A 24,395-nucleotide genomic window follows, 5' to 3' on the forward strand; every position below is an offset into this window, starting at 1 on the left:
TGCTCTGCACACAGTAAGCGCTCAATAAATACGATTGACTGACTGATTGATTGGACTGTGAGCCCACTGTTGGGTAGGGACTGTCTCTATATGTTGCAAACTTGTACTTCCCAAGCGCTTAGTACAGTGCTCTGCACACAGTAAGCACTCAATAAATACAATTTGATTAATTGATTAGACTGTGAGCCCACTGTTGGGTAGGGACTGTCTCTGTATGTTGCCAACTTGTACTTCCCAAGCGCTTAGTACGGTACTCTGCACAGAGTAAGCGCTCAATAAATACGATTGATTGATTGATTGATTGAATGCCCTCCCTCCACACATCCGCCAAGCTAGCTCTCTTCCTCCCTTCAAAGCCCTACTGAGAGCTCACCTCCTCCATGAGGCCTTCCCACACTGAGCCCCCTTTTTCCTCTCCTCCTCCCCATCCCCGCCGCCCTACCTCCTTCCCCTCCTCACAGCACTTACATATATATTTGTACAGATTTATTACTCTATTTTACTTGTACATAGTTACTATTCTATTTATTTTGTTTAAGATATGCATATAGCTTTAATTCTATTTGTTCTGACGACTTTGAAACCTGCCAACGTGTTTTGTTTTGTTGTCTGTCTCCCCCTTCTAGACTGTGAGCCCGTTGTTGGGTAGGGAACGTCTCTATATGTTGCCAACTTGTATTTCCCAAGCGTGTAGTACAGTGCTCTGCACACAGTTAAGTGCTCAATAAATACGATTAAATGAACGAATCCCATACGGAATCTCAAGACCTCAACTGTTTCTCCTGTCTACTTGTTTTGTTGTCTGTGAGCCCGTTGTTGGGTAGGGACCGTCCCTATCTGTTGCCGATTTGTACCTCCCAAGCGCTTAGTCCAGTGCTCTGCACACAGTAAGCGCTCAGTAAATACGATTGAATGTGGTCCAGCCCTCTGCCCGCTCCAGGAAGGTGACTGACCAAATGATAAAGGGCTTGTGGTTGCCTATTCTTGTCTTAAATATTTCCAGGGTTGGGGATTCCATAAACGCTCTAACGCGTTTAGTTGCCCTGTGAGTCAAATAATTTGTCTTCAGGTCTGAGTGAAATCTCTCCAATGTAAGCCCATTTTTTCTGTAGACATGAAGAACGACTGATGAGCTCAAACCCATAAAAATCTTAACAACCTAGAAGAGTTAACACGTTTCCGAGTTAGATAACCCCAATTCCTTTAACTTTTCCTCACAGTTTTCATAGTCTCTACAAAGATGTCCCACCGGCACCTCAAGCTCCACATCTCAAACTGAGTTTCCTCATTTCCCATCCCGAATCACCTCTTCCACTTAACTTTCTCATCACAATTGAAAACATCACCACCCTCCCTTTCTGAAACTCACAACTTTAGTATTATCTTTGAGTCATCATCATCAATCGTATTTATTGAGCGCTTACTATGTGCAGAGCACTGTACTAAGCGTCCTACCTCTCTTCCAATCTGCATATTCAGCCTACCACTAAATTCTGTTGGATTTTCCTCCACATTTCTAGACTACTCCCCACATTTTGCCCCACCTAAATTGCCAACATGATGGCTAGAGGATTTTGTCATTTCTTAGTTTTACTATTGCATCAACCTCCTCACTGGTCCTCCCATTTCCAATCTCTTCCCTCACTAGACCTCATTTTACTATGCTGTCCAGATCATTTTTGTCCTAAAACATCATTTTGCATACATCTATCTCTTCAAGTTTTACCCATTCCTTTCGGCCACACACAGAAACTTCTGTCCATTGGCTTTAAGGCACTTTTAACTATCTTTCTCTCCCTTCTACTTATCCACTCCATTCTACAAAGCTCTCCTACCAGGAAATTATGATTGTCTTCCCCCTAGATTGTAAAATCCTTGAGGGCAGAGATAAACCCTACTAACTAGAAATATGATAATGTGTTCTTCAGCTCTGCTCATCCAGCTTTGAACTCTTGCAAACTCTTACTACAGGGCTTTGCACACAGTAGGTACTCAATAAATATTCTTGATTAATTTTCCCATTCTTTAATCATTTTTGTTCCTTTTATCTGAACCCTCTTCCGTTACTCTATATCCTTTTAAAAATTTCAGTGAACAAAATTTAACACAATACTTTAAAAAGGGGCAGACTAATGCAGAGAGCTGCAGGATTTCCTGGCCCCTGCATATCATTCTTGTTTAATCAGTCAATCAATAATATTGATTGAATGCTTACTGTGTGCAGAGCGCTGTGCTAAAGACTTGGGAGCATACAACAGAGGTGGTGGGCATGTTCCCTGCCCACAAGAAGTTTACAGCCTAGAGGGGGAGACTGACATTAAAATAAATTACAGTACATGGGGCTGAGGGTGGGGTGAATGTCAAGTGCTTAAAGGTTGCAGATCCAAGGTAATGTTTATAGGTTCTAGTTTTATATATAAGCAGTGACATGATGTCCGTGACACATACGGCTTGTGATCAACTACGTTGCCCACCTTTTCCCATTATATTAATCAGTAGTATTGAGTTTCTACAGTGTGTAGAGCACTGAACTTAACACTTGGGAGAATTTTTTCCTTTCACACCTTGTGCTAGGTGAAGGTGTCTTTTCCTAAGAACGGTCTCCACCCCCCATCTCTAAGAGTCCTGTTTTAAGAGTAACTAGCATGTAATCCCTAAAGGAGATTGGGTTACATCTTTTTGAGCTAAAACAGTCAATTAATCGTATTTATTGGGTGCTTGCTGTGTGCAGATCATACGAAGTGGTTGGGAGAGTACAATATAACAGAGTTGGTAGACACGTGGGGATGGGGGCAGGTGTTCTATAAGGCTTTTATTCCAAAGTATTCTCATTTCAGCCCTCACAACAACCCTCTGAGGTAGGTCGATAAGACAGGTATTATCCCCATTTTGCATATGAGAAAACAGGTACAGAGCAGTTAAGTCACTTGCCCACGGTCACACAGCAGATTAGCAGCACAGCTCGAACTTGAACCTGGGTCCTCGGGCTCCTATCTCTCCATGACAGTGTGGCTCTCTACTGGAAAAACCACAGGCCTGGGAGACGGAGTCCCTGTATTTTAATCCCAGTTCTGCCAATTGCTTGCTGTATGACTTTGGGCAGTTCACTTAACTTCTCTGTGACAGTTTCCTCACCTATCAATCAATCAATCGTATTTATTGAGCACTTACTGTGTGCAGAGCACTGTACTAAGCGCTTGGGAAGTACAAGTTGGCAACATATAGAGACAGTCCCTACCCAACAGTGGGCTCACAGTCTAAAAGGGGGAGAGTTACCTGTTAAATGAGGATAAAATACCTGTTCTCCCTCTTAGACCTTGAGTCCCAAGTGGGACAGGGACTGTGTACAGACTCCCTGTATTTTAATCCCAGTTATGCCAATTGCTTGCTGTATGACTTTGGGCAGTTCACTTAACTTCTCGGTGCCAGTTTCCTCACCTGTTAAATGAGGATAAAATACCTGTTCTCCCTCTTAGACCTTGAGTTCCAAGTGGGACAGGGACTGTGTACAACCTAATTAAGTTGTAGCTACCTCAGTGCTTAGAACAGTGCTTGACACGTGGCAAGGGCCTATCAAATATAATAATAGTTATCGTCATTATTATTATTTTTTAAAAAAATATTATTTGAAAGAGGATTCTGGGGGAGGACCCTGGAGGAGGGGCCTGAGGGAAGACTCTGGGAGAGGATTGAGGGGAGATCCTGGGGAGGAGCTGAGGGAGGATCCAGGAAGAGGAGTGCTTAGTACAGTGCTCTGCACACAGTAAGCTCTCAATAAATACGATTGATGATGACTGAGGGAGGATCCAGGGGGAGGAGCTGAGGGAGGAGCGTGAGGGAGGATCTCAGAGGAGGAGCCTGGGCCTCTGTGGCGCCAAAACGTGAAGATGGCGCCTGAGCGGCTGCGGAGTAAAGTTATCTCCGCTTTTAAACTGCGGGGTCTCCTGCTCCGGGGGTGAGTTTAGTGCAGGGGAGGGACTCGTGGGGGCATTGGGAAAGTTGGGGGGGGGATGTCCCGGGCCCTTAAGGGGTCCTCTGGCCCGGCCTGGTGAGGGCCAGCGCTGTCATCATCATCAATCGTATTTGTGTGCAGAGCACTGTACTAAGCGCTTGGGAAGTCCAAGTTGGCAACATCTAGAGACAGTCCCTACCCAACAGTGGGCCCACAGTCTAAAAGGGGGAGACAGAGAACAAAACCAAACATACTAACAAAATAAAATAAATAGAATAGATAGGTACAAGTAAAATAAATAAATGAATAGAATAATATGTACAAACATATATGCAGGTGCTGTGGGGAAGGGAAGGAGGTAAGACGGGGGGATGGAGAGGGGGACGAGGGGGAGAGGAAGGAAGGGGCTCAGTCTGGGAAGGCCTCCTGGAGGAGGTGAGCTCTCAGCAGGGCCTTGAAGGGAGGAAGAGAGCTAGCTTGGCGGATGGGCAGAGGGACTGGGGGCATTCCAGGCCAGGGGGAGGACGGGGGCCGGGGGTCGATGGTGGGACAGGCGAGAACGAGGTACGGTGAGGAGATTAGCGGCGGAGGAGCGGAGGGTGCGGGCTGGGCTGGAGAAGGAGAGAAGGGAGGTGAGGGAGGAGGGGGCGAGGGGATGGACAGCCTTGAAGCCCAGGGTGAGGAGTTTCTGCCTGATGCGCAGATTGGTTGGTAGCCACTGGAGATTATTGAGGAGGGGAGTAACATGCCCAGAGCGTTACTGGACAAAGACAATCCGGGCAGCAGCATGAAGTATGGATTGAAGTGGGGACCTGTCAAGCCCAGGTCGCCAGCCTCCGGCTCCCACTTTGGGGGCTCAGGCACCCCCGTCTCCCCGATACTCTCTGCAAGAGAGAAGCAGCAACGCCCACATCCCTAATCTCCAAGCACCTTCGCTGTGCCTCTTTCAGGAGCTCGCAGACTTCTTTGGCTGGTTGCAGAGTTAGTTAATCAGAACCCCTGACAGCAGTGAAGGTGTTATCTTGGGCCCCACCATTTTTCCCCCAAATGGACTAGTAGCATCCCTAGGAGAGAGTTGGGCCATTCTCTTTTACATAGGAGAAACTGAGGCATACAGAGGGGGCGTGACCTGGTTTATAATAGTAATAATGGCATTTATTAGGTGCCTAGTATGTGCAAAGCACTATTCTAAGCGCTGGGGAGATTACAGGGTGATCAGGTTGTCCCACGGGGGGCTCACAGTCTTAATTCCCATATGTCACCCTCCCAAGATGTAAAGTCCTTGTGAGCAGGGAATGAGCCTGTACATTGTTGTATTGTACTCTCCCAAGCGTAGTGTAGTGCTCTGCACACAATAAGCACTTCATAAATACTTTGACTGAGTCATGATGAACAAGACCGTGGATTCGTATTGGGCCAATAAATGTGTTCTTGGGTGTTTCGAATCTGTGCCCCTGTTTCCTCATCTGTAAAATGGGGATTTAGTACCTGTTCTCCCTCCTACTTAAAATGTGAACCCGGTGCAAGGACTGTACCTGCCTTGACTATCTTGTGTCTACTTCAGTACTTGGTACAATGTTTGGCACATAACACTTAAATACCATTATTGTTATTATTATATATCCTTTTAATAAGTACACAGCCAAGTTCATAGTGGATGCAGAGGGGAGGGCAGATTGAGGAAATAAAGGACTTAGTCTGGGAAGGCCTCTTGGAGGAGATGTGATTTTAGGAGGGGAGAGTAGTGGACTGTGATATGAAGGGGAAAGCTGTTCCTGTCATGACGGAAAATGCAGTCATGGGGTTGAGTGTGGGATAGATGAGATGGAAGTATGGAGGGTACACTGTAAGAACTTGATATTCACCCTAGCCTCAGTTCCACAGCAATTATGTATGTATCTGCAATTTGTCTGAGTGTCTGTAAGCTCCTTGTGGGCTGGGAATGTGTCTACCAACTCCGATGTATGCTCCCAAGCGCTTAGTACAATGCTCTGCACACAGTAAATGCTCAATAAGTATCATTGATTGATAATGTGTCTTACTGTACAGTGGTGGTTCTAGTATAGTCACCCTAGAATTTGAATTATACATATATGGATGTAGAAAATTAAAGCCCTGAAGGCCTCCGTAAAAGTGCTCAGAATAGTTAACAAATAGAGCCCAATAAACAAACTTTACCAAAAAGGCTTATCCCCATAATAGACTGTGTGAATACCAGTAGCATAATAGACAGGAAGAAGAAAGTCTTGATTGTTAATTGTCATGCACAATTTATTTTTCAGTGAGGCTACTACTTACCTTACTGGTGCACTTCAGTCCATCAATGAACTGGAGCTTGAAGATGCATTGGAAAGTGTCATTGATGCTGTTGAAAAACAGCCTTGTGAGTAACATTTAATTGTTCAATAAAATTATGAATATACTTAATCTTGAATTTTGATGAATGCATGCAGTTTTTAAATGTGCTACTTAGAGAATTCATATTGAATTCCCAGATAGAACAAATACAACGCTTAACCTATTCATAGTGTTTATAACTTGTTCATATTATCTCCTTAACTCAGAGTAAACACGAAGCACTGCCAGCTTCTTGTGGACTCCAGAGAGCTCCCTGACACCATTCCTTACCTTCCCCTGACCTTGGATTTGGTCAAAACTAGCTGGGGCAAGGTAGTGGGATGGAAGAATGATAGTGAATAGGACTCAGCTGAGCCTTGAGAATTGACTATTGGGCATTCTGCTTTTAGGCAGTGGAGTGATATTAAGATGTTAGCATATCTGATGTTAATTTGTTTGGTATCAAAGTAGCCTTCCCTTTCTTGAGCCTTACTGGGAGAGTGAAAAGGAGACAGGAAGGTGTATGATCCCCCAGCTCCACCACCAGTACCAGTAACTTGCTTCCGATAGAAATTGGAACAGCAGCCTCTGGGGTCCTACCAGGGTCTCCTGGGATCCAGTGCTGCTGAAGGGTGAGTGAAGAGAAGGGACTAGAAGATACCCCACAGATACCAGATTGGATCAAAAAGGGATCCATCCATTCCAGTGGGCTCTCTCTGACAGAAATACCACAAGACAGTTGAAAGATATCCATTATATTATCTCTAACTCATCCCGCTAATAACCCAGTAAGGATTTTAGGGCTAGGTTGGGTTTTTTTTCTAAACCTTTCTTGAATTTACTGTCCCCGGGCACAGACACCTTCCCCACTTTCTAGCAGTTAGTGGCACCGGTGGAATCTGTGCAGCAGAGTAGCATTATGGATTATGGTCTGGGTAAACCATTCTTTCAGCTTTCACCAGGAAAAAAAAAGAGAAAAAACCCTACTATTCTCCACTCTTACTTCACCAGTTTGATTCTTTCTACCAATTTAGATATAGCTCCTTGCACCTTTGATATTTTTAGTTCTAATGGATACTTGAGCATTGCACTTTTTTTAATGGTATTCCTGAAGCGTTAACTACGTGCCAGGCACTTTTCTGAGTGCTGGGACACTGTTTCCTTTGCAACTGAAAGAACTGTAGGTAATTTTAACTTTAAAATGACCCTAGTTATTTCATTTAAAAATGGGCAGTGGGATTTGGTGACTCTTATGAGATGCAGAAACATTACTTTGTTGCCCAAGGATGTGACATTTTTAGGGTAATCAACCAGTTGTACTAGGGACTTTAAAACCTATTGTTCTATAGTTCTTTTGAAATAAATCAGTTTCAACCCTGAGGTCTGAATATTTTTAAATCTTGAAATGGGGTTAGCTGTTGTGAAAAACTAAATAAAACTTTACAAAAGGGTTTATTAACTACAAGCTTATTTCCCATGCACATGTAATAATTTAAATTTGGGGAACTATAAAAACTGAAATAACCTGTTTCTTTGAGGCTGCATAAATAAGAATACTGCTTATATTAAGGGATATTTTTATTTTTTATGAGTTGTTGAGCTATTTTAAGAACATTTATTGAGACCTAATATTTACGTTTACCTTCAAAATTATTTTTTCAGTGTCATCTAATATGATTGAACGGTCCGTTGTGGAAATAGCAGTCCAAGAATGCAGTCAATCAGTAGATGAAGCTATGTATGTTGACATGAATTCCTTTCCTTTGCTGCCTTATTCATAGCCCACTTTCAATAATATCCTTAGAGAAAATAAATGTTCAGTGTTTCTACAAAGATTTCTAAATGGGAAATGTTTCTAAATGTTTCCAACTTCCCTATTAATGCACTGAACTGTAAATTTGTAAATATCTTTAAATGTTTTCTCAGTTCTTCATGTTTAGGGAATTTTACATTTCTGAAAACATTAAATATTTGAATGTAGATTTTTTTTCTATGAAGTGAGTTGCAGAAAAGTTTATTTTTTGTGGCTTGGATTTAGGCACTCAGATGTTTATCCGTATTTTTCCATTATTTGTGTTCATCGTAATTACTTGAAATAGTTGCCTACTTTTGTTAGGATGGGTGAACCTTTGCACAGCCCATCTGTCCTATTAAAAATGTACTTGCAAATTATTGTTTGCATTCAGAAATGGGTTTTGGGTTCCATACCAGGGTTAAAATACATTGCCATGGCTTGTCTGATGTCTTAGGACTTACCAAATTCTTTCATTCTCTCCATATGTAACCCTGACAGCCTGGGAAAATGGTTTCCTTACATTATAAGTTTCCATGGCATCTAAGACTTCCTGGAAACCAACTTTTCTTCCCTGGAAACATAAGTTCCAGGCAGTTTATGCTTTCCCAGTCAGGTCTGTGTCATCAAACTAAAGTTCTGCCAGGGTTGGTGGCGTGAGGGTTAAGTTGAGCTGAACAAATGTAAAAACCAACTATGGCATCAATGCTTAATGAGTCCTATACTGAAGTAACACTAGACAGAGCACATTAAATCGGGGGATGCAATAATGGAAGAAGAGGCAAAAATGAAAGTTAATTTAAAATGTTGGTCACATTTCCTTCACTGCAAATGACACTTTTTTTTTTATCATACAAGACTTGAAATATTTCTTTTACAGTAAATAAGGTTTCATGTTTCTTTTTCAGAGAACATATTTTCAATATAATTGGAGCTTATGATATTCCACGCTTTGTATACAGTTCAGAAAGGAAAAAATTTCTACCGTAAGTCTTGCCATGTTTTAATCCCGTCTGCTATCCTTTGTTTTTTCAAAGAATAAATGTTCTTACTCTTTCCTTGTAACCCATGTTGGGGATGATTGATTATGCCATTTCAGAAGACAAAAATATATTGTATTTGTTTTTTCTAGTCTGTCAATGACTAATCATCCTTCACCAAATCTATTTGGAACTGCGAGAGACAAAGCAGAAGTCTTTCGTGAACGTTATACGATTTTACAGCAGGTGAGCAAAATGCCATTTGCATATTGGCTTAATAGGCTTAAGTAAAGCCTTAAAGAAGAATGGCAACTAATTTTAAGAATATTTACAAATAAGCACATTGCTGGGATTTGTACTCCAGTAGTTACTTGCATGTTCATATAATAATAATGGTATTAAGCGCTTACTATGTGCAAAGCACTGTTCTAAGCTTTGAAATACTTCAGAGAACTTAAAATGTCTCTCGGTTAACCCAAACGAGTCCTACTTTTCATAGAGAACCCACAGACATGAGCTGTTTACACCTCCGGTGATCGGTGCTCACCCTGATGAAAGCAGAAGCAAGTTTCAGGTTTGAATGCTCTACTTCATTCATTCAATCGTATTGATTGAGTGCTTACTGTGTGCAAAGCACTGTACTAAGCGCTTGGGAGAGAACAGTAGAACAATAAACAGACACATTCCCCGCCCACAGCGAATTTTGTGCCATAGGATCCAGTTTGAATAACTGGTTTGGAATGAGTCCTTGACTGCCCCTTTATTCACCATTCGGGTCTAGCTCTTTCTCCCTGGATACAGCACACCCTTTTCCTAACACGGTATCCCTGGCTGTGGGGTCTGTGGGATGAGGGGGTGAAGTGGCAGGAGATTTCCAAGGAAAAAAAGGGTGCTGTCGGTAGGAAACTCTAATTGGCTGCCAAGATAGTTTCTCAGAGAGATGCAGCTCTCTTTCCCGGAACTGTTATTTTCATATCAGATTTCTAGAGTCCCAGTTTGTGTTGCACTGAGCTCCTTCAGACATATTACCCGCTAAGTCTAATAGCTATACATCCTTATCAAAAGACCAAAAGCAGTTTAGTTCATAGTTTTCTTTTTACTAGTCGCTCGGTACACTAAATGGTCTTCTAATTAATATAAACGTTTTTACTTGCCCTGGCAGTTTGCAGAGCTGAGCGCTGTGGGTAGGATCATTCGGAGAATTTCTTTGGTACTCCTTGATGATGTGTTGTGTAACGTTGTTTAGGGCCATACAGGATAAAATTCAACTTCCCAATTTTGCTTCTTTTCATTCACTGCAACAGTCATCATTAGCAGTCCCGTATTATTTAAATATATTGAAATTGTACTGTAGCCAGTGCTCTGCAACACACACAATTCCTAACAAGTTAAATTCTAGCTATATTAATTTATTTAGTAAGCTATTTAAGTTATTTAGCTACTTATTGAACAAAATGGTTGGCTCTAAAAGTAAGAATTGGGGACTCTGTTTGAATTTCTCAGTATCCAAAGAATTTCCTTTATTTTACTTCAGCTTAAAACAATAGAAACTCTTCTGGGAAGCACTGCAAAAATTGGCGAACTGATTGTTCTTGGGATGATAACCCAGCTGAAAGAGGTAGGGGGACCTTACAAGAAGAATATTGTTCTACTTTACCTTCTGCATTCTTCCAAATGGCAGCTTTCAGAACAGTTTCTAATGTAGAGTTTTACATAGAAAAAATAAAAATCTATGCTTATTTGCAACATTATAAAGAGCTAGCTTTCCACAGGTAACTTTGTGCCACAATTATTAGAAGAGCATGATTGAATTATATAGAACAGAAGGCACATCCCTTACAGACATAATCAGGATTTTGCTAGTACTATTGCATGTGAGTAACTGGAGCTTTTTCTTTTAAGTCCTTTGCCTGATAGGCAGGGATTATTGTTGCCCTGAAGAAAGAGAACATTAAAAAAAAAACTTCAGGTTTGCAAATCTTGTTTCTTCCAACTCAGCTTTTAAAAATCTGCAGCATTGGGATATTTGAGTGTTCAAATAAATCTTAAAATTAGATGTTTCTCTGGTCTAGTGTACCAAGGAGATTGGGATTGAGATGTTCTTTTTCCAAACTGTCTTCTAAGGGACTAAATCCATTTTGGTTGGAAACACAGCCAATATTGGAAAAATGAATATCTAGAGGGTTTTCATTATATGCACCTGCATATGTAACTCCTGAATGTTAAAGAAGAGAGTATAAAATGTTCATTCAAACTTCTGTGGGGGGAAGGGGGGGAGGGCAGTAATGGCTGTGGTACCCTGCTTCTTGAAGAATGTATGTTTGTACAGTACTTCAATTTTTTTTCAAAAAACTTTTTAGGGAAAATTTTTCTTGGAAGATCCTACAGGAGCTGTACAGCTGGATCTTAGTAAAGCTATATCCTTTACATGATACAAAGAATGAGAGTTTTCCAGAAAAAATGTATTCTAAAATGGTTTAAATTTACAATAAATGTATTGGGAAGTTCTGGTTAGATTCATCTAGATTACAAGAAAAATAATCTCTTATGTATTTGTGCTCTAAATATATAATCATTTCCCTCTAAACCTCCATAAGGAAAGAAGAGGTTCTAGTGGACTGTTAGCAGGGCCATCCCCGAAAAAGAGATTGGGGCTTAAGGCACTTAACTTCATGCAGAGCCATCTCAGGGTTTTATTGATCTTTAATTTCCCTCTCCCACCTCATCTGCTCAGCCCAAAGTTGTGGAAGCCATTTGCACCTTTCTGACCCTCCTGATGGGACTTTGAATAATTCTGGATCCCCCTGGTTTTGTTTTATTTTTTTGTTGTTGTTGTTGTTAAAAGGTATTTGTTAAACACTTACTATGTTCCAAGCACTGTACTAAGCACTGGGGTAGATAAAAGATAATTCCATATGGGGCTCACAGTCTGTCCGAAGGAGGAGGATTCAAAGCCTACTTCACAGATGAGGTAACTGAGGCACAGAGAAGTTAAGTGTCTGGCCAGGTCACACAGCAGACAAGTGGCAGAGCTGGGATTAGAACCCAGATCCTCGGACTCCCAGGCCTGGCTCCTTTCATTTGGCTATACTGCTTTCTCTCTTTAGAGGACTCTCTCATCCTGGTAAACCAGGTTCCAGGAAGCAGCTCCCACTTGGGAGCCTAGGAGATGGTTGTGAACGGTTATGGTCCCAAACCCTATTACATCTCTATGCTTCCTACTCTTGCTAGGAAAAGTCCAAGGTCCTGGCAAGTGGGATGACTCGGTCAATCAGTCAATCATTGGTATTTATGGAGCACTAACTATGTGCGGAATGCTGTACTAAGTGCTTGGGAGAAGACAGAGTTGGTAGACATGTTCCCTGTCCACAAGGAGCTTACAGTCTAGATGGGGAGACAGGAAAATAAATTATGGATATGTACAAGGGTGCTTTGGGGCTGAGGATGGAGTTACTATCAAGTGCTTGAAGGGTACAAATCCAAGTGCAAGGATGACACAGAAGGGAGAGGGATGGTAGACTGTCAGGGTGTGGGACAGCAAGGAAAAGCTTAAAAAGTGGATTTTGGGCTCTTTAACTTTCCTCCCTTTGTCCCCCAATGTTCTGTTGCTGGCTCCCCACTGCAACTGATGAGTGGTATTCTGGAGGGCTTCCCCATATACAGTAATAATTGTGGTATTTGTTAAGTGCTTACTATGTGCCAGGCACTGTACTAAACGCTGAGGTAGATACAAGATACAAGATAACCAGGTCCCACATGGGGCTCAGAGTCTAAGTACGAGGTAGCCCATTTTGCAGATGTGGGAACTGAGGCACAGAGAAGTTAAGTGACTTGCACAAGGTCACCCAATAGACAGTTGGTGGAGCCAGGATTAGAACCTAGGTCCTCTGACTCCCAGGCATGTGCTCTTTCCAGTGGGCTATGCTAGTCCCTGGCAGGGGGAAGGAGAGCTGAAGAGGGCTGAGGGGCTCCCAGCTGCCCCCTCACTCACTGGGTCTGGAGGGATTGTCCTAAGGACGAGCCTCATCACAAGTGTAGCTAGATTTACTCCCTAGAACAAAGCATGTGGTAAAGATGCAACACTGAAACTCCTTGGCCTCTAAATCCATGATGGTTAAAAAATTACATTTGATTCAATATTGCCTCATGAATACGTGTATTTCTTTTCCTAAACGGTTGTGCACCAGTTCCATAGTGGTCTATATACAGATTCGTGTTATGTCTTAGCAGAAGGTAAGTCGATATAACTATACATTTCATAAATTTACATGATTTCTTTTAAACTTCTTGTAGTGAAACTACAGCTAGAAAAAGCTCAGGTGTTATGGAAAAACAGCATTTTTTCACTTGTGGTTCCTAAAAGTAAAATCACACCTAGGGTGAGCCAAAAAAGCACACAGAATTTGGTTAATGAGAAAATCTGTGACCCAACCGAGATATTTGTGGAGTGGAAAAAAAAATAATGCCAGAAAAGGAGGCCTGTCAACTTTACATGATTCATCCTGGTAGGACCTTAGGCGTTATATGTGTCACCCATTACCTTTTATTTATATTTGTGATGCCTTATTTAACATGAGAATATTTGGCCTGAACTTGTTGATGAGAAGAATCTTTGTTGTTGCATGACCAAATTTAGTAGACTGAGTTACAAATTAGGGGGTATGAGGGCATGGGCTGTTAGGGATAAGATCAAGTTGAGGCATCTTGCTTGGAGCCTTAGTGTCTGCCTAAGTGAGTTGGCTGCTCCATCTGAAAGTGGGACATGCATTGAATGAAAACTGTAAAATGCACTTTTTTCTGGAAAAATTCCTACTCCAAATTTCCCAAAGTCTGATAATTCACACAGTTTCTCCATTTTGTGCCACCGTCAGACCAAATTCTGGGTTGAACTGAACTACTGTCAGACCCAGTGATGGAATTTTCTACTTATTTCTGCTACCTTATATTAAACAAATCCAATTTTCAATTGTATAAAATGTAAGCATTCAGATAGGAAGTATTGGCTAGTGAGGCTGCATATCGTTTTATAATACAATAATGTCACCTTTGGGCAGGGAATGTGCCTGTTTATCGTTACATCGTACTCTCCCAAGTGCTTAGTACAGTGCTCTGCACACAGTGCTCAATAGATATGATTGAATAAATTCTAATTTTAAGACTGCATAATTAAAAAATGGAAGAAGGCAAGAGGATGCATCCTTTAAATTTTATGAACAGGCACTAACATAGCATCCTGTTAAGTTCAGTATGAAAAATTAATTTTGGACTTCACTAATGCTACTTCTGAATCTTAACGTAAAATTACGTAGCATTGGAGCCCTATCAATTTTTAAATTGCCCATCTTCAGATTTTCCCATAGGCTACATTCTTATTTTAAGCCAAACAGAAGTGGTATACTGGTCCGGATAAATGGCCAAGCCAGTCCAGCATTCTGTTGCATTGATTGTGCCAATAAAGAATGTGCATGGAACGACAATATGATATCCACCCTTGGCCATTGACATCCAACTGCACAGTAACATCCCAGAGTTTTCCCTCTGATACCCACTGTGAGTCTCTCATCCGTGAGTTAATCCAACCTCTTCTTGAACCTACGGAATTTTCCGCCTGCCCAACTTCTTGTGGTAATGAATCTCTTGTGCTTCTTCCCTGTGAGAAAATGTTTTTCCTTTTGTTTGTTTTAAATTTACCATCTTCAGGCTTCATTGAACAGCAATTCATGTGTTCCTGGCCCAAACCGGTGGCAATTTTCTGAACTTTAGTTTCCTCTCAGCCTTTGTCGGGCCAGAGAGGCCTGCTGTTTTCAGTCTTGTGGTAATTGTGCCACCCGAACAATTGGCTTGGTTGTCCTGGGTACCTTTGCCAGCTCTAGCTTGCTTAGGGCTAATGTTTGTAAATGTTACTGTAACTGTTTCGTCCAATCAGCAATTTAGATATTACAGTTGGGGTAATGTGATTTACACTGTGGCTTTTTTTCAGGTTGGTTTGAAGATCAAGTGTTTCATGTAAATGCCTTTGGATTTCCACCTACCGAACCTTCCAGTACTACTAGGTAAAAGCCAAAAAAGGACTGTGTGATTGACTGTCTGACACTTGCTGTTTTTGCCAAAAGTTGATGAAGGCACAGTGTCTCAGGAATAGAAATTCACATTGCCCATTTACTCTTTTTATATTGCTTGTTGGGGAGATGGATTTCCCTGGGTCTGTTCCCAAGCCTTATTGTCTCTAATCTTTCCATTCATTTCAGGGCCATATGCCTGAGTGATATGTGTTAATGGCAAGTCTTACAGTGCTTTGCATACAGTAAGCACTCAGTAAATACAATTGAATAAGTGAATGATAGACTAGGTAACTAGGCAAGGGGGCCTCACCTTCATTCTGGACCATATAACCCAAGGCCATAAGGCCACAGATGGTAGGCTGCTCCTTTTAAGAGTCTGCCTCCCAGAGAGTCAGTCTGATAATTTCTCCTCTTCTGGATATTTTTTCTCTGTTCTTTAATGAAGAGGTCATATATTTTTGTTAAAGTATAAAAACGCAAAGGTGGATGGTTGTTCATCCATTTCCGCATGAAACACAAACTCCTTACCATCGGCTTTAAGGCAGTCAGCCCTTTCCCTACTACCTACCTCGCTGACCTCCTACTATAACCCAAACCAGACACCTGGATCCTCCAACGTCAAACTACTCACTGTATCTTTGATCCTAACATTGACGCCTTGTGTATGTTCATCCTTGGATCTGGAACTCCCTCCCACTTCATATCTGACAGACTACCACCCTCCCCACCTTCAAAACCCTCCTAATATCATGTCTCCTCCAAGAGGCCTTCCCTGATTAAACCCTTATTTCCTCTACCTGCCTCCTCAATTCTGCATTGCTTAGGTACTTGGATCTGTATTACTTAATCAATGGTATTTGAGTGCTTACAGTGTGGAGAGCACTGTACTAAGTACTTGGGAAAGTGCAGTACGATAGAGTTGGTAGACATAATCCCTGTCCACAAGAAGCTTACAGTTTACCCCTTAAGCACTTGATATTCACCCCACTCTGCTCCACAGTACTTATATATGCATCTTTCATTCCCCCTATCTGTGATTCATTTTAATGTGTCTCCCCCACTGGACTAAGCTCCTTGAGGGCAAGGATTGTGTCTACCAACTCTCTTGTATGATTCTCTCCCAAATGCTTTGTACAGTACTCTGCATACAGTGAGCACTCAATAAATACCACTGATTGATTGATCAACATTATGCTTTCATCTATGATTGTTTCTTTTTGGAAAATAAAGCGGGCAGAACCTCTTCTGCCCTGCCCAACTGTTGATTCTAGCCAAGTATACCTAGTGACAGTATGGTAGAAGCATCGTGGTGATCATCTATTCCTACACTTTTGATTTCTGCTCTCCCAAGTGCTTAGTACAGCACTCTGCGAAGTTAACACTGTTTTGATAAACTTTCCATCAGCCCGATACATTTTTTTTCATGAGAAAAGAATATTGGTGAAAAATGTATTGTGAATTGGAAATAGAAGAGCCAAAATAGAACACATGAAGGGGGAAAGTACTGAAATGTAATGGGGAAGAAAAAATGACTAACTTTGATGTGAATAACATAGGGCATACTATGGAAATACAAACTTCTTTGGAGGCCCGTCTTCAACGTCTGTGAAAACTTCTGCCAAATTGAAACAGTTGGAAGATGAGAATGAAGATGCCATGTTTGTATTTTTGTCTGATGTCTGGTTAGACCAGGTAGAAGTTTTGGAAAAGCTTCATACTATGTTTTCTGGTAAGTGCAATTTGGATTTGTACCTTTTTGGATCCTTGTCCCAAGATTTCAGATCTCAGTCCGCTTTAGGTAACATGTACTTTGGAGCAGCATGGTCTAGTGGAAAGAACACTGCCTTGGTAGTCAGGAGACGTGTGTTCTAATCCTAGCTCTGCCAGGTATCTGCTGTGTGACCTTGGGCAAGTCATTTAACATGCCTGTGCCCAAGGTTCCCAATATGTTTTCCCTCCACCCTAGACTGAGCCCAGTGTGGGATTGGGACTGTGTCCAACCTGATTATCTACTCCAGCACTTAGTGCAGTGTATGGCACATAGGGTTAAGCATTATTATTATGTGTAGTTATTTGCCTAAGCATATGCAGTATTAAAATTAAATTGTTTTAGAGGATAATACACACTCAAACATCAGTTAAATATTTCCCAGGAAATGAGTTCAAAGCAAGTTTCAGATCATTGTTATATCATTAGTGAAGCAGCATGGCCTAGTGGAAAAAGACTATGGGGTCAGAGGACCAGGGATCTAATTCCAGCTCCACAATTTACCTGCTGTATGACCTTGGGCAAATCACTTAATTTCTCTGTGCCTGAGTTCCCTCATGTGGAAAATGACGATTCAAACCTATTCTCTGACAAACTGTTAGTCCTGTATGGGAGCTGATCACCTTATCTTCTATCTACCACAGCGCTTAGCACAGCGCTTGGTACATATTTAACACATACCACAGTTATTAACATTTTTTATTAAGGGCTTTGTGAAATATATTTCCTTAATTTGGAAAAAAGCTTTAAAGAAATATACAGTCTATTTGCATTAGTTGATTTGCTTGTAGTCAGCTTTCTAGAATAGAAAAGTTATTAATTCTCATACTCCTCAGGTTATTCTTCCATACCTCCAACCTGCTTTATCTTTTGTGGAAATTTCTCTTCTGCGCCATATGGAAAAAATCAAGTTCAAGCACTAAAAGGTACTGAACAGTTAATACTGTATTTCTTCTGTAGCTAATAATTGATATTAAATATAGTACTTGGATTCATTAAGGTAAAAGTTTTAGGGTGTCATCATATGTAATCAAATGTACTGTAATTTGGTTGTATTGAACACAGAACACCCAACTGAATTTAACATTCCTTTGTTGTTTCAGATTCCCTGAAGGCTCTTGCGGACATAATATGTGAATACCCAAGTATTCACAAAAGGTAATGATCTACACTTCAGTTATCTAAAAAACGTAGTAAACTTTTGTTAAAAAGTATAGAGAGTGATGTTTGCATGCTTTAAGAAAGAAATTAATGAGCCATGTTATAAAAACCTTTCCTAAGCAAGGAGATTCCCAAATTGCCCGTGAACTAATAGAATTTAGCTAATCTCCCAAGCCAGAAATATATCTGGAAAGCTTCTACTTTCCCGGTACACTGATAATGGCAAATACTATTTCTTGCTATAAAACTGATTAGTTATCTATCTCTTGAACTTTTCTTATATGAACATTTTTTACTTTTTATTGTAATGAAAGACTTTGAAAGCACAAGAAAGCACAAGAAATGGCAGATTGGTCTCTTTCATTCAATCGTATTTATTGAGCGCTTACTGTGTGCAGAGCACTGTACTAAGCGCTTGGGAAGTACAAGTCGGCAACATATAGAGACGGTCCCTACCCAACAGTGGGCTCACAGTCTAAAAGGGGGAAACAGACAACAAAACAAAACATGTAGACAGGTGTCAAAATCGTCAGAACAAGTAGAATTAAAGCTATATGCACATCATTAACAAAAAAATACGGAACTCTTCTTGTATTTGAATTGTAACATTGTCCATTAGAATTTTATTAGGCCAATAATTAAAAGGAGTAACCTTCCTGAAAGCATGTTTCCTGTTTGTAACTATAATTTACCAGTATTACTTGTCTCTCTCTCACATTCCAATCTTGATATATTTACTACTGTGAGGATTTTAAAAAATAACAAAGAACCACAATGCTATTATCTTTGAATTTATACAGTTTTGCCTTTTGAACAGTGGGTAGGCCAAGATGTTTTCACTCGCTTTGCTTTTACCATTTATTTATGTATAATTCAGCTTTAATACTATTCTGAGAAATGTTTAAAATTTTAAATGGATTCTCAGCAAGTCAGTAGTTTCATGTTCAGATCAATATTCTGCCTCTGTAGTTTTTTTATTAAACATTGTATTCAACTGTATTCAAATTGTATTTGCAGTAGTCGTTTTGTCTTTGTACCTGGTCCAGAAGATCCTGGGCCTGGTTTCATTTTACCAAGGTAAGTTTGATTCACATTTTTGGCAAGTTTACATACAATTTCCTTAAGAATTCATGGTGCTTACAGTATACTACTGTTCGTACAGGCCACCACTTGCTGAAAATATCATTAATGAATTCAAACAGCGGGTGCCTTTTTCAGTTTTCACTACTAATCCTTGCAGGTAAGTGTAAATTAATTCTATGTACTGTGGAATTTTCATCATTTCTGCGAGAGACAGGAAAAAATGTGTGTACTCGGTGATTTTTTGAGTGTCAAATATAAAAGCAATTATAATGTTGATTTAAATTATAACCTTGGTGACTAATTTGCAAAAACTAACAGGATAAAATTTCCATTTATTGTCTAAGAAATTCTCATGCTCGTATCATTTATAGAGATTAACAAGAATGTACATAATTACAAATTATTTGCTGGTATAAGTGCAAGTTGATTTAATTTCTCCTGCTACAGTGGGTGGTTACTGACACAGTAATCCATTTTCTCTGTCTTAAGACCACCTCTTAACTCAGAAACTGAATTTCAACCAGTATTTTTATTCCAGAATTCAATATTGCACACAAGAAATCATTGTTTTTCGTGAAGATTTGGTGAATAAGATGTGCAGAAATTGTGTCCGTTTTCCTAGTAGCAATTTGGATATTCCCAACCATGTAAGTTAAATTCCTTCCCTTTTTTACTATGTTCTTTTGGTATGGTGTGCCAAAACCCAACAATTCCACTTAGTAGTTACCCTGTACTAGACAAGATAAATCGAATTCTGGAAACAGTCTTTATTTTTCTCTGGGGCAAAGTAAATCATTCATTGATTGACTGAATTGGTAGTATTTATGGAGCACCTACTTTGCAGTGAACTGTATTAAACACTTGAGAGTATAAATGGGAGGCAGCTTGGCCTAGTGGAAAGACCACTGGACTGGAAGTCAGGAGATCCAGTTCATAGTCTGGGCTTCATCACTTGCTTATTGTGTAAACTTGAGCAGGTTGTTTATCTTCTCTGTGCTTCAGTTCCCTTATATACAAAATGTTCTCTCTCCCCATTGAACTTTGAGCCCTGTATGGGACAGCAACTGTCTGATCTAATCTATCACAGCACAGCACTTGGCCCTTAGTAAGTTGCTTAATAGAAGACATCATCACCATCATCACTAATGTCATGTCTACTATAAAATAAGAACATAGAATTAGTAGACATGATCCTTGCCTTCAAAGAGTTTGGGTGTAAATGCTAGAAAGAGACAATGTGCCCACAAATTATAACTCCTCAGGAAATGCAGTACCTCCAATCATCTATGTTATGAACCTGGTGCCTTCCAGCCCTCAAAGACACCATAGCCTGTGGACCCCACGAGGGAGACTTGAATTTTAACCTCAAGTTCAAGACAATGTTTTAAATCCCAATTTTGGACTAGGAATATTCTCGCTACTGGAAATAGAACCATCAGAGTACAGGCGTTCCCCCAGTTTTATCTTTTTTAAACTACAGCTATTGCCAATTTCATTAAGCGGTAAATAAGATGAAAGAAACTGATAATTCCGTATTGCTCAGATAATAGGGACTGCTAAAATAATTAATACCCAGCTTAATCTTACTACCTATACTTTCACTGGTTTGAAGTAGATAGTAATTTGCTGTATTAAACAATATGATTTAAAGCTAGGTTTATTATGGTGATGGTTTCTCATCCATTATGAAATACCTTGTTTACACTATTTTGCGGTTGCACATGCTTAATGTGGGGCTAAGAGTTGTTCCAGGATACGTAACCATTTTGATGAGGGAAAAATGTGTTTTGTGAGGGGAAATATGCAGAAATTCACCTTGAAGCACAGGAGGAAAAAGTTTAATTTTCACAAACACAATCGTGACTCTTTGAAAACTAAAATTAGGTGCTAAATTACCAGTCTATAAGTAAACATTTTCTCCTTTCTTTCTTTTGTAGTTTGTAAAGACCATACTATCGCAAGGACATCTGACTCCTCTGCCACTTTATGTCAGTCCAGTATACTGGGCATATGACTATACTATGAGAGTGTATCCTGTACCTGACCTACTTGTCATTGCAGACAAATACGATCCTTTTACCGTGACTAATACAGAGTGCCTTTGCGTAAACCCTGTAAGAACTTACTTCATGTTTTACTATGTATTGTACCAAAAGAGAATATTTTAAAAACTTAATACTTAGTTGCCAAGTGTATACTTCAGAAGTCTCATTTTAGAAGAGTGGTTATTAAATGCATAATAATAATTATGGTATTTGCTAAGTGCTTACTATGTGCCAGGCACTGTACTAAGCACTGAGTAGATTACTCACTTATCATCATCAATCGTATTTATGATGATTTGATTTGGGATTGTTCCTCTCCCCTAAAGGGATCTTTTCCAAGGAGTGGATTTTCATTCAAGGTTTTCTATCCTTCTAACAAGACAGTAGAGGATAGGTAAGTGCATGTGGGGTTTTATTTCTTACAATCGATTCTCTCACCTCATGGGTATCAATTGCAGGGTGCAACAGAGAACATATTTCCAGTTTCACTTGCTTGTAGACGGTTGTCTGCTTTCTCTCATCGCCATACGCAGCTCCTCCTGCAGTCAATGAGACACATGTTTATAGGTTGGATCTGACTTCTGGTGTCGATCCAAACCAATTTGATGATCCCATTTCATGGCAAGTGAAGATTCAGCTTCAACCTGAAGCTACCTCTTTGACAGTTGAAAAGTGGTGGTTAAAAACTTAGTTGAAATATAGAAGATCTAGTCTAATCATAGTTATCAATGTAAGGGGAGCCAGAATGTATTTCACCTTCTTTACATATTCCCCTACCTGGGATTTAAGAAGCTTGGGTAAAAGTACCCTTTTGCAATGAGTAATAATGCCTTCCTGAGGAAAATGTTCAAAAATTGAGGCATCAAAGTTGTGGAAACAATGCCAGAGCTTAGCTTCTACTCTGTTGTCCCCTCCCAAGCACTTATTACAGAGTGCTACACACTGTTGGCACTCGATAAATATTGTTGATTGATTATCAGGAAGGGTTGCCAACTTGTACTACCCTAGCGCTTAGTACAGTGCTCTGCACACAGTAAGCGCTCAATAAATACGATTGATGATGATGATGATAATGAAGGGTTGAGGTGGTCTGGTGAGCCAGGCTGAGCAAAACAGAACAGTAGTTTCTTTCACCTCCATCATCTCTTCCTCCCTCTTGACCTTGTCTCAGGGGCAAGCAGTGGTGCAGTGTTTACTGCTCAAAAGGGTGATGAGGACAGAACTCACTCCTCTTGTCCCTTTGGGAGTGAGGTGCTGAATGGTGACCCTCGATATTTATCATCATCAACACTGGTATTTACTGAGCACTTCCTGTGTGCAGAGCACTGTACTAAGTGCTTGGGAGAGTACAGTACAGCAGAGCTGGTAGACATGTTCCCAGCTGACAATGAGTTTACAGTCTTGACGGGGAGACCGACATTAATAATCAATAATTACTCTGCACATTTTAGTGCCCTCTGGTTGGGCAAAGGTACGTTGGCTATTTGCAACTGCTGCCAATGGTCACCCTATATTTAGTAGATGTTTAATGAAAAATATTAGTTATTCAAATAGTCCACTTTACAGACTGCATGTTACAAACCTAATACTTTTTTTTCCTATTTTCAGCAAACTTCAAGGTTTTTGAGTTGGTCAGAGATTGAAAGAACCCACCATCATCAGTTGTCCCAACTTAATTCCAGAGTGCTTTTACTGTCATTTTGTAAAATTTATACATATTAAATTATAGTTAGTACATTCTGGGAACTTCAAAAATAAAGTTTTTAAGGAAAAAATGGTTTTAGCTTATTCTGGTAAGGAAACTATCCCAACTCAATACTGTATTGTAAGGTCTGAAATCATCATCAATGTAATACTTAGTTTTATTAACCATTTTGTCCATCAAAATCACAGATACCATTAATACCTCTAGATTGTAAGTGGGCAGTGAATTTATTAATAGTAATAATAGTATTAAATGCTTACTTTGTGTCATTCACTGTACTAAGCGCTGGGGCAGATGCAAGGTAATTGGATTGGACACAGTCCCTGTCCCACATTGGACTTAGTCTTAATACCGCCCCCCACTATACAGATTCATTTATTCATTAATTTAATCATATTTAATGAGTGCTTACTATGTGTAAAGCACTATACCAAGCGCTTGGGAAAGTACAGTATAACAGACACATTCCTGCCCACAATGAGCTCACAGTCTAGGGGATACAGACGTTAATATAAATAAAGAGAATTAACAGATGAGGTAAATGAGGCATAGAGAAGTAAAGTGAGCTGTCCAAGGTCACACAGCAGGTAAGTGGAGGGGTGGAAGTAGAACAGAAGTGTGGCTCAGTGGAAAGAGCACAGGCTTCGGTGTCAGAGGTCATGGGTTCAAATCCTGACTCCACCACTTTGTCAGCTGTGTGACCTTGGGCAAGCCACTTAACTTCTCTGGGCCTCAGTTCCCTCATCTATAAAACTGCCAACTTGTACTTCCCAAGCGCTTAGTACAGTGCTCTGCCACACAGTAAGCGCTCAATAAATACGATTGATTGATTAAATGGGGATTAAGACTGTGAACCCCACGTGGGACAACCTGATTACCTTGTATCCCCCAAGCGCTTAGAACAGTGCTTTACACATAGTAAGCACTTAATACCATTATCATTATTATTGTCTGTCTTCCCCTTCTAGACTGAGAGCCCGTTGTTGGGTAAGGACTGTCTCTATATGTTGCCGACTTGAACTACCCAAGCGCTTAGCACAGTGCTCTGCACACAGTAAACGCTCAATAAATACGATTGAATGAATGAATAACCCAGGTCCTTATGACTCCCAGGTCCGGCCTCCATTCACTAGAGAACGCGCCGTTCTACTGTATTTTTATTGTCATTTTGTAAAATGTATACAAATTAAATTCTAGTGGGAACTTCAAAAGTGAAGTTTTTAAGGAAAAAACGGTAGTACAGTGCACCGCACACAGCGCTCAATCTGATTGGTTGCCTTTAAAAGAGGGGGCGTGGCACTGCGTACGGCAGAATAATTGCTCAATCTGATTGGCTGCTTTTAAAAGGGGGCGTGCCCGCGTACGGCCGGATAAGCGCTCAATCCGATTGGCTGCTTTTAAAAGGGGCGTGTCCAACCCGGGGTCCCCCCTCCGTCTCCCTGGCAACGGGTACACGAGCCCCGACGCCGCCGGCCGTTGCTAAGCAACGGGCATCCGTTCGCCCTCCCGC

General features: G+C 40.6%; 1 protein-coding gene across 1 annotated transcript; it reads left to right on the forward strand.

Annotated features, from left to right (window-relative positions):
• The first annotated feature begins 3,879 nt into the window (after nucleotides 1-3,879).
• POLE2 (DNA polymerase epsilon 2, accessory subunit) lies at nucleotides 3,880-22,894 on the forward strand. The gene is made up of 19 exons (XM_038756853.1): nucleotides 3,880-3,955; nucleotides 6,235-6,335; nucleotides 7,952-8,027; nucleotides 8,990-9,067; nucleotides 9,214-9,307; nucleotides 9,561-9,635; nucleotides 10,596-10,679; nucleotides 11,422-11,478; nucleotides 13,246-13,294; nucleotides 15,042-15,114; nucleotides 16,680-16,852; nucleotides 17,728-17,817; nucleotides 17,995-18,049; nucleotides 19,070-19,129; nucleotides 19,215-19,292; nucleotides 19,674-19,782; nucleotides 21,073-21,249; nucleotides 21,507-21,574; nucleotides 22,789-22,894. The coding sequence occupies exons 1-19, from the start codon at nucleotides 3,888-3,890 to the stop codon at nucleotides 22,805-22,807; spliced, it is 1,584 nt and encodes a 527-aa protein (XP_038612781.1). The 5' UTR covers nucleotides 3,880-3,887; the 3' UTR covers nucleotides 22,808-22,894.
• Nucleotides 22,895-24,395: the final 1,501 nt, after the last annotated feature.

Source organism: Tachyglossus aculeatus, chromosome 14 (genome assembly GCF_015852505.1).
Source record: "Tachyglossus aculeatus isolate mTacAcu1 chromosome 14, mTacAcu1.pri, whole genome shotgun sequence".
Classification (NCBI taxonomy): domain Eukaryota; kingdom Metazoa; phylum Chordata; class Mammalia; order Monotremata; family Tachyglossidae; genus Tachyglossus; species Tachyglossus aculeatus.

Excerpts from the sequence above, each read along its gene's own strand:
- POLE2 (XM_038756853.1), top strand. The coding sequence starts at position 3,888 with ATGGCGCCTGAGCGGCTGCGGAGTAAAGTTATCTCCGCTTTTAAACTG. Across the intron at positions 3,956-6,234 it reads CGGGGTCTCCTGCTCCGGGG|TGAGGCTACTACTTACCTTA; the intron begins GTGAGTTTAGTG and ends TTTATTTTTCAG. Across the intron at positions 9,308-9,560 it reads GTTATACGATTTTACAGCAG|AGAACCCACAGACATGAGCT; the intron begins GTGAGCAAAATG and ends TACTTTTCATAG.